The 12,424-nt window shown below is 37.3% G+C and overlaps 1 protein-coding gene across 1 annotated transcript in view; it reads left to right on the top strand.

The window, feature by feature from the left end:
- The window catches only part of LOC308701672 (uncharacterized protein), a 43,692-nt gene extending 34,902 nt beyond the window's left edge, over nt 1-8,790 (top strand). The window contains exons 14-15 of the mRNA XM_081384049.1: nt 5,142-5,441; nt 7,666-8,790. Coding sequence (XP_081240175.1) covers nt 5,142-5,441; nt 7,666-7,742 — 377 coding nt within the window. The 3' untranslated portion in view covers nt 7,743-8,790. The remainder of the gene's footprint in view (nt 1-5,141; nt 5,442-7,665) is intronic.
- The last annotated feature ends 3,634 nt before the right edge of the window (nt 8,791-12,424 follow it).

Below are 12,424 nucleotides of genomic sequence, written 5' to 3'. Positions count from 1 at the left end.
AGTAGTTTTTCAATTATAGATGATGTCTTTGTGAAAAGTGATGATCCACTTTGTGTTTTTGCTCTATCAATAAAAATAGTTCCAATCAAAGCCAAAGCATGAAAAAATATATTAAATAAATAATGCATCTGCAGAGAGAAATATTGTATTTATGTCAGAATTTGTTCTTAAGTATTACAGTTATTAGTGTTACATGTTTAATTTGCATGTCACCGGCAGTTTATTTTTACAAATACTCTACATACACACAGTGTTTATATTCCGACTATTTTAGACTGGTCAGGTGGGGAGTAGCCCAGTGCCTGCGTGACTCGTCATAGAGACAGATATCTTATGTTCATACTCTGAAAACCACGTCCACTGGGGGGAAACAACCCTCTCCATTGACTTTGTATTACGCTGCCTCCTTGTCATTTCTTGCTTCTAACAAAAGACAGAACATTGTCTAAAAGCTGCTATGTGATAGGTTGTACAGCAAACAAGCTAAAAAAAACAACTAAGTTTTTATAAGCTTTCGACCCCAAAAAACGAGTGTTTAAGGAGACATAAGTGGATACAGGCACTTGAGTCAGAGCGCAACGTGTCATATTACTCTGAGAACTAACTTACGCCCACTGGAGGGGAACGTAATCGCCGACAGGATATTATTTTTAAGCATGTCAAAGGATTATTTCACCACCCTATGTGAACCAGAGAGGAGGAGATCTATTGAGAAACTATATTTTATCAGTGCCCCTTTTCCTTACCTTCCTTTTGTTGGAGAAATGATCCAACTGAATAAGCTACAACTATTTGATCAAATCACCAGTTAACAGCATAATTTAACCTAACGTTACCTAACAAAGATCAAAACACATAGTTATGATTATTTCATCCCTTAACATATGTAATAATAATCAAGGCACATATATTCTCAGCTTTATGAAAGATAGAGGGAAACAGGGGTGCAGTTGATTACTAAAATGATGGGGCAAGTTGGCTGTTAGAAAGCTAATATTAGCTACGTGTGTTAGCAAGCTGTAGCTTGGGCCAACTAGTATTCGTCCACTTTGATATTCACTATTTAATATGAACTCTTTGATAAAATTTACTCATTCTTCCTGCTGAGGCTTCATTTCTTATTGCCTGTATCCAGTTTTGTCTACTTAAAGGCTGGCTTTTACTCTGCTTCACACAAAACAAAGTCAAAGGAGAGGATTAAACTGTAAATTATAAAATGGATTTATAAATGGGTATGATTTTAAAACATCTCATGTTATTAACTCCCGTAATTATTTCACTGGTAAAAATAAATAAAATAAATATGTGTGTAAGTATACAATGAATAAACATTATCCCTTAAATGTCACCCTTAAATATCTTGTATGGACATGTTCGTTTGTCTTGACTCAAAGCCACTTGCTTCAAACTTTTCTTCATGTTAATTACAAGTGATACAATGAAATATTTCCATTCAAAACAATATTTTGGGTCCAATTATTTCCTTAACTTAGTTTTGGTATTGAGGTAAAAGTTAATTTCCTTGGATTTGATATGCAAGAGAGTTGTGGTCACGAAGATGATTTGAACGGTTTCCCCTTTTGCAGCGACTTTGCATGTTCTTTAGAAAGGGTGACCGTCCTCTAATAAGTTTCCCCCGATACTTTTGTAAAAGCTAAAATATGATTACACCTCAGATTTGATCCTCTTAAGGCTGAAAAATCTCCCAAGCGCTGTCACTGCCTTCTGCCATGTGTTCTCGTGCAAAAAAAAAAAACATTGCATGCTGTGCCTGTGTCAGACTGATGATGACTGGACAGGATTTACCGCCAGTTTTTCATAATCACGATATCAAACACGGTTTTAATGATAATTAAATTTACAAGTACTTCCTTCAGCTTTTATTTAGATCATAAATTCAGTTTCCTGAGGAAAATATGAAAAGAAAGAACATGGCACTACAAGACGCATCTTGCCAGGTTTGATGTCAGTGATCATTGGTTCAGCATGTTTTGAACTGAACGAGCAAAAGTTCGCTTGACAGCTGATTATATATGATTTTTTTTTTTTTTTTTAATCACAATATCTAATGAATGTAAAAAGTGTCATTGTCTAATAAGTATGTGATTGTTGTTAAAACTCTTTAACTTAAGATCATGATCTGATGTGTGTGATGTGGCGTTCAGGTTTTCTTGGGGGGCGTTCACGAGTTTACACCAAAGATCCAGACAAGACAAGATTAGGGGTGACCACGAACAGTCGAAGGTTCGATGCATGGATAGGAGGACTACCAATCTCACAGTCGAATCTTCGCAGAGGTGTTATGAAAGAGGATCATGTCATTTTGCTTGAGGGTGCTCAGTGTCTAATTTCACATCTAACAACTGGGTTTCTGCCAATAAGTGAATATACAGCCTATTATGATAATGCTGTAAATAAAAATGTGAAAAAAATAAGTTTTTAATAAGGATATTCTCCAAGGCTGGATTTAGCATCAGGAAAACCATGATCGCACTTCTGCCGGCCAACATTAACAAGTTGGTTTTCCTCAGGACATTCTAAAACGCTTAACGTGAAAAACGCTTTTAAAACGCTTAAAGGGCACTTTAACATGGCTTAATGTATATTAAAAGCAGGTTTAAAAAAACCTTGTTTTGCTTTATATTCCAATACATAATTAAAATGTAAGTACTCTGAAAAGGAGAGTATAAAAATCGAGTGTCTGTAGTCCTCTCAGGGCTGCAATAAACACAGCTACTTATTCCATTCACTCCCACCCCCAACCTTCTGGGCTCCTTCCAAAGCCACGCCCCCAAAACACATGAACGCGCGACGCTGACCGCTCAGCTGGAGGAGGACGCGTTTGCCAGCGCCGAGCGGAGAGGAGCGCAGTGCATGTAGTGACATCATGTCAGAATCACATGTAATAAAATACCTAACTTTATCATTATGTATATAAACAACTAACATGGCTGTTAGTACTCACTATCAAGCTAGCATATCGATACTGGTAAAGTTTAAAATATATTGAGTTTGATTTGGTAACGAGCTAGTAACATAAGGCGAAGCTAAAAACAGGTTGCATACACGTTTTCCCATTACCATCAGTTACGCTGTGATGAAGGTGAATTTCGTGTAAGATTCATAACATATACGGTGTTTTGCATGTAAGAGCTTCCACGATGAAAGCACTGTTGGCTCTGATGAGGATGCCGATATTGACTCTCGTCTGACTTCTTGCTTTATCCAAAGACTTTTTGGTCATAGCCTTTTCGAATAGGCTACTGTCTTCATTTTTTTTTGCCTTCACTGACTGTATGCAGGTACTGGGAATTTTGACTGCTCTTTCTCTGCCATAATTGTGATTCTTCCTTGCTTCTGTGCCCCTCCTTGAGTCAAAGGGGTGCGTGCATGTGGGCAGCTCCTGTCGCAGCAGGGGTGGTAGCCATGGTAGCGAGGGAGAGTGACAGTCGCCCAGCCAATCATTTCATTCGTTCCGAATGGAAATAAGTAGCTGTGTTTATTGCGCCCTGAGAGGACTACAGACACTCGATTTTTATACTCTCTTTTTCAGAGTACTTACATTTTAATAATGTATTGGTATATAAAGACAGTTTAAACAGATTTTGGAAAAAGTTTATACTTAATGTATATTAAGACAGTGATGTTACAAGTCCAAATTCATTAAGGACCACACTAAGCATATGTAGCCTACAGAAACGCAGATGAGCGCAGAATATGAACGCAACGCGTTTTATTTATAATAACGTTTTTTCTTTAAAGGGAAATGCTTAATGTGATAGAAATATAGACTTTATTATTTTATTTTTTTCAAAAAAGCGACTAGCGACAAATCTAACTACTTTTCGGACAAACCTCAGTAACCTCCAAATGTTGCCAGCACAGTCCTGCGAGCACGAGGTTTGCTTTCTGCCGTCACACACACATCTGCGTCTTACCTGTTCAGTGAATGGCTGAGAGAGGAGCAGCAGCACGGCAGCAAACAGACGTGGATGAGCAGTGTTGTTTTCACGGACTTATCACTTATCTTTTGTTTTATATTTAAAGAATTTAGATTGACCATTTTATTTTCCTTTCTTTTCTTGTGCTTACCACCTGTGGGCTAATACTCACTAGCCTATCTCAATTCAGATAGCTACTCGTTCTATTGTCTGACAAAAAACATATAATAAATGAGAACAGATTTATTGGACATTCAGCTATATTATATTATATTATATTATATTATATTATATTATATTATATTATATTATATTATATTATATTAAAATACAGTATGTGAGCATGATTTTAATGAGAGAAAAACATTAGGCAGGCAGAATGCAAGTACACCGCAGTGACGTCATGAATATATGCTAATTGACGTATGACGTCATCTAGCGACATTTAGGGGAGGTGTTAGGTACTTTCCTTTGAAAATAGTTGGCAATACTGTGCCCCACCCGGTCACCAACGGTCACGGTCACTTGTGTCGCCAGAAATCACCCACTCTCTATTGAAATTAATGTGATCCTGTTGCTGGTAGTTTGAATGCACCTTTAGGCAACAAAGACATGGAGCTGGGACCCCCGATCTAAAATGTGTCTACATTTTACATATTCAGCATAATAGTCTATGATATTATTAGAAACCAACTGTATTATGTTAGTTAGGGTATTTCTGCATATAGTTGCTACAATCTGTTGAAGTAAAATGTTCTCCTGACCGGCACACTCATTTCAGAGTAAACACTAGATATTGCTTTAGACTAGTAAAGATCTGAATAATTACAGTAAACATTACATTTAGACTGGATTAATTGACACGATACCTCAGTTTAATCTAGGGATGCACTGAAATTAGAACTCTGGGAACACTAGGTGGAAAACCGAAACCTAAAATGACTTTTTGTAAAATAATTCATGTCTTATTTATAATTATTTTGTTGGTATAATTCTATTATTAGTAGACTTTTCAATTCAATTCAATTTATTTTTCTTTTTTTGTGTGCATCATATTTTCATCCTTATTTATACAAAAAGAAAAACAAAAGTGCCATTTTGGGCGGCCGAAATTTCAGTTGTTCCCTGGTATAATCAGTTACTGACAGTGAAATAACAGTTTTACCTCTGTCTACATAACTATTTCTGTTTGTTCTCCAGATGTGTGCACTTCTGAAAGCGTCAGAGTGCTGGTGGGAAAAGATGTCACTCTATCCTCTGATACCTATAGAGTAAAAGATGAGGTAAAATGGTTCTTTAATGATAAAATTCTTGCAACTGGAAAGGACGGAGACATTAAGAAGACTCCATACTGTGATGAGATATTCAAAGACAGACTGGTATTAGGGCCTCAGCCTGGAGATCTGACCATCAAAAACACCAGAACCAGTGACAACGGAGTTTATTGTCTGAAGTTACTCTCACGTGGAATAGAAAGGAAATTCGTTGTTATTGTCAATGGTGAGTAATTCAAGCCTTTATAAATTATAATCATATAAGCATAAAATATCATCCTCTTGAATTTAACATCTGTTTAGTAGTTAAAATTACAGTTGAATATTAGTGAAAACGTGTAGTGTGGTAAAGACCACATAAGCATATGAGCCTACAGAAACGCAGATGAGCGCAGAATATGAACGGAACGCGTTTTCTTTATAATAACGTTTTTTCTTTGAGAGGAAAAAGCTTAATGTGTAATTAAACGTGTTGTGTTCATATTCTTGGCCCATCTGCTTTTCTGTTGACTTTATACTGTGCTTCATTAATAAGGTGTGTGCAGAATTTGGTCTAACTGTCTTCTTGAGAGATTAAGCCGTTAAGCGTTTTTCACGTTACGCGTTTTAGAATGTAGGATATTTATCCGCGCACAATTTGAAAAGACTCAAACGGACACAGATAGAGTGAAAGAGACATTTCTTTTCTTTCTATCAGGTAGGGAAGCCTACAAGTGATTTCAAAATATTTCAGCAGTTCTAGTTAGATTTCTGGATGCTGTGAACATAGCTAAAGACTGCACCCCAGTTTCGCGTTTATTGTCGTCTCTGCAGTTAAAAAGACAAAGTTGACAATTCTGGCTAGGGCTGTAGTCAAGACCACCTTTGTCGAGTCCAAGACAAGTCCAAGACCAGGACTAGTCGAGTCCAAGTCAAGACCGAGTCCAAAGAGGTTCGAGTCCGAGTCAAGACCGAGTCCAAAAAGGTTCGAGTCCGAGTCAAGACCGAGTCCAGGACAGGGAAAAAGAAGTCTGCTAAAAAATATAGGCTAGCCTATAGAAATTAAATAATTATGTAATAATGAATAATTTTAATTTTATTTAAAATAATTGACTAATTCAAAGAACAACAACAAAATTATAATTATACAGGCCTAAAGGAGCACTACACATTCGTTTCGACTGTCTGATCAGCCTTACATTCTGTTCCTGTCAATCATACACGCGATGTCAACCAATTAAACTGCATGAGGGAGGACCGACCGAGACAACTCACAGACACACACACACACACACACACACACAAGAGATGCGGATAAACCGCGGATCGGGCGGATGACGTGACGAAAAATAATATTTTAATTAAATTCGGGCGGGTGGCGGCTGAAGCAATCAAATGAAAAAAGTTAGCCAATAAGCAAACCTGCAAGTTATGAGCTGGGTTATTTTGTTTCGATATTAGCTATATTTTAAAACAGCCAGTCATTGCGCCTACCACTCGTGGAGGCAAAGACAGAAAGGTAAGAAAAAAAGTCGGAAAACTTTGCCCATTAATTAGATGTGCAAGGCAAGCAGGCTAGTTTTCGGGGTGTTATGAACAATTAAAAATATGAATATTCACGTTGCACTAGCGGTGGACTTTCAGCGAGTTTATTTAAACATTTATTTTTTAAAGAGCCGTTTGTGAGTCAAAAGAGCCGGCTCTTTCAGTGAGCTGAGTGAAACGAGCCGGCTCACGAAAAAGAGCCGAAATGCCCATAGTTATTAGGTGGCCAGTGTTTCACTTTCCCTCCAATAATACAATTATTTTAATATCGCGGCGACGTATGTGTGATTACTGGGAACATCATAAAGAAACCTGGACTCGGTCGAGACCAAAAGCCATATTTGGCAAGACCAGTGGCCGAGACCGAGACAAGTCCGAGTCCGAATACCAGCGAGTCCGAGACAAGTCCGAGACCATAGAAAAGCGGTCTCGAGTCCGGACTCGAGTCCAAGACCGGACTCGAGTACTACAGCCCTGATTCTGGCTATCCTTTCGTAATTTTAATAATTTTTCTTTATTTTCATTTTATTTATTGATCACGCAGGGTTATCTAATTGAACTATTTGTGGCTTTTGTTTTGTGACAATCTGCAGAGTGTGTGCGTGTTTCTCCTCGGGGCTCCTCCCACAAAACAGATTTCTGATTGCATTTAACATGTTGGCTATTTATGATTTGAGATCAGTGTGACCCGGATGTTCTTCAGAGCAGATTCAGTCACTCTTAATACACCTCACAACACAGCAAAACCTGATCAAATAATCTGTCAAGATTATCAGTAATTTTCCTAGGATTGACTCGGAAGGGGAGAATTGGACACAAATCGGCCCGAATATCTTGTAGTGTGTGTTCAAGCTTAATCTCTAGATCAGTACATCTCTCTTTTTAATATCTGTAATTGTCTGTGTATTTTCTGGCTGATTCCGCAGGAAACGGAGTGAAGGATTCAGCGACTGTAGAGATGCCGCCGGAGAATGAAGAGGGGATGAGATTACTTGTGATGTGATGAGATAAGACACGCCCACCAGTGACATCATCAACAATTCAGCTCCAGTTGCAGCAACAAAAACATATTTCTGCTTATATGAGCCTTAAAGTGAGAAATGAATCTGTGTCTGTTGAGCTGTTAAACTTGTCTGTAAAAAGCTTCTTTGGTTTTAGATGAACAGGGAAACGTTTCATATATTGTTTTTTAATGTTACGCTTCATACCTGTTACTCTATTAACATAATACTAGTCTGACTTTTACAGCTTTGATTTTGTGTGATTGTAGACAGCGAGTTTAAGTAGTATGCTTTTTTTGTTGTTTTACCACAGCAGTATTTCTCTAACCACGGAATGTGCTGTTTAATAACAGCAGAACCAGATTAATGTTGATGTTCATCTGATCACAGCCTCTTTAAAGCTGAGATCACATGACCTTCTCTTCATGTGTAGAAATTCATTAGTGCATCTTTGACCATTCAGGGTTACTGAATTTCACTGTAAGTGACCCTTTTATTGTAAAAAAAAAAAAAAAAAACTTATGTTGACATTCTTTTTAATATTTTCGTTGAAATTTGTAAATGTGTGCCTTATTTTGCTTTAGTAATTATGCTTAAATAAGGGTCTGATCTGAAGTGATTCTGTTCATCTTCCAATCAGATGTGAATGCCAAATTGTAAATGTGATCTGAAATTATTTGTATTCATGCAGAAGCACTTAAAATTACTCTTGTTGCACTTTTATAGCAAAAAAAGATGGAAAAAGTGCCTTTGTTCAATCCTAGTACTTAGTTACAGTATAACCACATTGTGTTGTTTTGTGTTGTTTTATTGATTTTGATAAAAGCATCTGCTTGAGGAATACATGTTCATGTTAGATATAGATATGCCACTGATCTTAATACATTTCTGTCCTCTAGTGGAAAAACGCTTACCGGTATTTTACTTACTAACAGCCGTCCAATCCAGCCATGAAAATGCTCTATAGATGCACTTCATCTTTAGCATGCAACTTATAAACAATGTACCAATGTACAATATTAATAAATAATAAAAAGGTAAAATTGTGTGAAATGTGTGTTGCTTCATACCATATGTACTGTATGTACACAATAGCCTACAATCTTCATTAAATCTGAACTTAGTTATAACCATAAAATATATAGTTGTGTTAATCGTAATCGCAAACAAAGATGAAATGGGACAATAGTTTAGACGTTGTTCAGTTAGCTGAATTTGGTAATTGAAGAGTATAATGGTTTTGTGTTTAAATTTGGCATGTCATTAAAAACCGAATTACAGTTCAAGAAAAGTCCAATCTAGCCATGAAAAGGCCTAGATGCACTTCATCTTTTTGAGCACCAGATGGCAGTAGAAGTGGAAAAAAAATACTTACCCAATACCCAAATTTATACACTTTTGTATTCAAGGCCTCGTTGCTTTTGTAATTTGTGGCTATAACACTTATTAATAACCATAGCAACACTATGTAATAGTATGTATAGTTTATTTCTATAACGCATACAGTGGCGTTTTAGGGCCTTATTTTGAAGGCAGGTTGTGTATTACCCGTATTAGAAAAGTCTGTGTATAAAATGGGATTAAAGCGCTTAAACATATTTAAGGGATAGTTCACCCCTAAATTAAAATGATTTCCTCATATCACTAATATCACCACCTGAATGTGTGTGACAGAGTGTGTTGATGTCCAGATGTGTGGTCTGGTTGCTGATGGGATTGTTCAGCACACAGCTGTAGGTGTTTTTATTCTATTGATTAAATATAAGACATTTCTCAGGCAGTAAATGTGGATATTTTAGAAGAATTTAAGGAGAGCTGGTCTGTTCTTTACTCTGTCTCGCCCTGCCATGGTCTTGTCTTGATCTCAATGATCTCAACCCCTCAAAAGTCTTGGTTTTGTCTTGGTTTCAACACACACTGGTCTTGGTCTTGACCAGGGGCCTGTTTCAGAAAGGAGGTTCAACCAACTCTGAGTTAAAACTTGAACTCTGAGTTGACTTACCCTGAGATGGGAAACTCTGAGTTTTCGGTTACAGAACAGCTCAAATGAGCCATTATCAATGGAGCGCAGATATTATGAGTCACCATGGCAACAGCGCCAGACACAAAGAGGTCTGCACGTTTCTCACCTTTACATTTTAATTACTGTTATACAGTGTTGGGTGTAATTAATTACCAAGTAATCTAAATACTGCAATTTAATTAAATGGATTACTCTTAATTCTTCTGTAATTTAAAGTAAAATCTGATGTAATTGCATTAGACTATAGAATAATTCTGTATATTTAACATACATTTTTAAAAGGTATATTTAACCTTCTCCCTCTACACACTTTGGTCAATTCAAGAATAATTCATGCAATTGTATATTGTTTATTTTAAAGCATTAAAAGTGCAATTTCTTGTCTCTCCTTGTATTGTTCAAGTGGTTGAGGTTGATATGGGATTTAGTAATTAGTAATAAGTAGACATTAATCTAATTACACTGCTGATGTCATTTGTACTTAGTAATACAAGTAACTTACCCAACTGTTATAATATCAGAGGTGAAAAAACAGTATGTTATTCAACCTAATTTTAATTTTCATGTAGGTACAATCCTGCAGGTATTAAAAGAACATATAAAACATAATTCAATCAGGTAAGGCTTGAGCATATCATGGGTGTAGGCTACCTGACTTTACATTTGACATGTTAAATAACTAAATAGCATCCAGTGTCTAGCAGTGCAGCAGCGTTTTTGGCTGAGGGAATTCCTGGAGGGACTTCAGAGCCAGTCACTCCTGAAGATCCAAGGGCCTCATAAAATGTAAGAGGTTTATATACGTGTTATTTTTTATATAGGCTATTTTTGATATTTCTATTTATTTTACTTTGGGTTGGGTTTTTTGTTGGTCCTAACGGATTCTGATGGTAATATCTGTCTTTTGGAGCCTCCTGTCCCAACAGAACCCCAGACAGTTGTAAGTCGCCTACTCAATACACCAGAAATTATGACAAATAGTGTTATAAATTGTACTCAACCAAATGCTCATCACATGAGGATAAAGAGTGCTGCCACAGAGAGGTAATGTTAATATTATGTGTCTACACATCACACAATCTACACATTCAGATTTTTTTCACATATTTATATGGAGTAGCCTATAGAATATAAGTTTATATCCAAGTTTAAACGGGTATTCTTATCCCCCCCCCCCCCCCTCCTCCATGGTAACTGACTCCCCCCCTCCCCCTCATCAATTATACTCTTACACGCAGAGCCGGCCCAGCCACTAAGCGACCTTTGCAATCGCAAAGGGCCCCGTGACCAGCAGAGGGCCCCCTAGAGTCACTGCTAGCTAGTGGGTGAAAAAAAAATCACACATCAAAAGTAACATAAAATAAATAAATAAAAAGAAATGGGCCTGCAGCGCTCTTTATCTGGCATCATAAGCATAGTTGTTATTTATTTATTTATTATGGCGATTGGCAATTTTCCCGCGACGTCTTGACCCTGAATGACCCTATGATGTCACTTGTTGTCACTTGGTCGTAGTGATGGGCAATCCGGCTCTTTTTCGTGAGCCGGCTCGTTTGACTCGGCTCACTGAAAAGAGCCGGCTCTTTTGACTCACAAACGGCTCTTTAAAAATATATGTTTTAACTCGCTGAAAGTCCACCGCACAACTGTGCAACGTGAATATTCACATTTGTAATTGTCCATAACAACCCAAAAACTTGTCTGCTTGCCTTGCACATCTAATTAATGGGCAAAGTTATAGCCTAACTGACTATTCTTCTTACCTTTTTTTATTTTATTTTATGGATGTTATTGAGCTTGTAGAAGTTTAGCTCTTGTGTTCTTCTAAACATCTTGCGGTGCAATTGCCCGATGACATTTCTGAGTAATATCAGACCATAAACTATCTCTCTTTTAAATGCCTATTCCACGAGTGGTAGGCTACGATTGGCTGTTTTAAAATATAATTAATATCGAAACAAAAAACAAAAACAAAATAGGGTTAGGCAGTCACATCTACGAGACGTTTAGCCCTCCTCCAATAGTAGGCTACTCACAGCTGGGCTCATAGCTTGCAGGTTTTGGCAATTTTTTTCATTTGAATGGTTCAACGGCCACCCGCCCGAATTTAATTAAAATATTATTTTTCGTCACGTCATCCGCCTGATCCGCGGTTTATCCGCATCTCGAGTGTGTGTGTGAGTTAGCTCGGCCCTCCCTCATGCATTTTAATTGGTTGACATCGCGTGTATGATTGACAGGAACAGAATGTGAGGCTGATCAGACAGTCGAAACAAATGTGTGTGCGCCTTTAGGCCTATATAATTATTTTTCTGTTGGTCTTTGAATTAGTCAATTATTTTAAATACAATTAAAATCATTTGTTATTTCATTATTAGCCTACATAATGATTTAATTTCTAAAGACTATATTTTTAAAAATAGAGTCGGCTCTTCAGATATGCGAGCCGGCTCCCGTCGTTCACCTACAAGAGCCGGCTCTTAGATCCGGCTCATTCGCGAACGACCCATCACTACTTGGTCGGTCAGTCAGTCAGTCAGTCAGACAGTGACTCCGACGTCGACGATGTCTGACAAGAAAAGAAAACATCTTTCTGGCCATGAAAAACGTCAAAAGAGACTGGAAGAAGAGAAGAAACAAGATAAAGGTATGTAAGCCTAA

The sequence above is a fragment of the Scardinius erythrophthalmus genome (genome assembly GCF_964197995.2).
Source record: "Scardinius erythrophthalmus genome assembly, chromosome: 14".
Classification (NCBI taxonomy): Eukaryota; Metazoa; Chordata; class Actinopteri; order Cypriniformes; family Leuciscidae; genus Scardinius; species Scardinius erythrophthalmus.
Note: the sequence above shows the minus strand (reverse complement) of the source record. Positions and strands in the feature narration are given on the sequence as shown.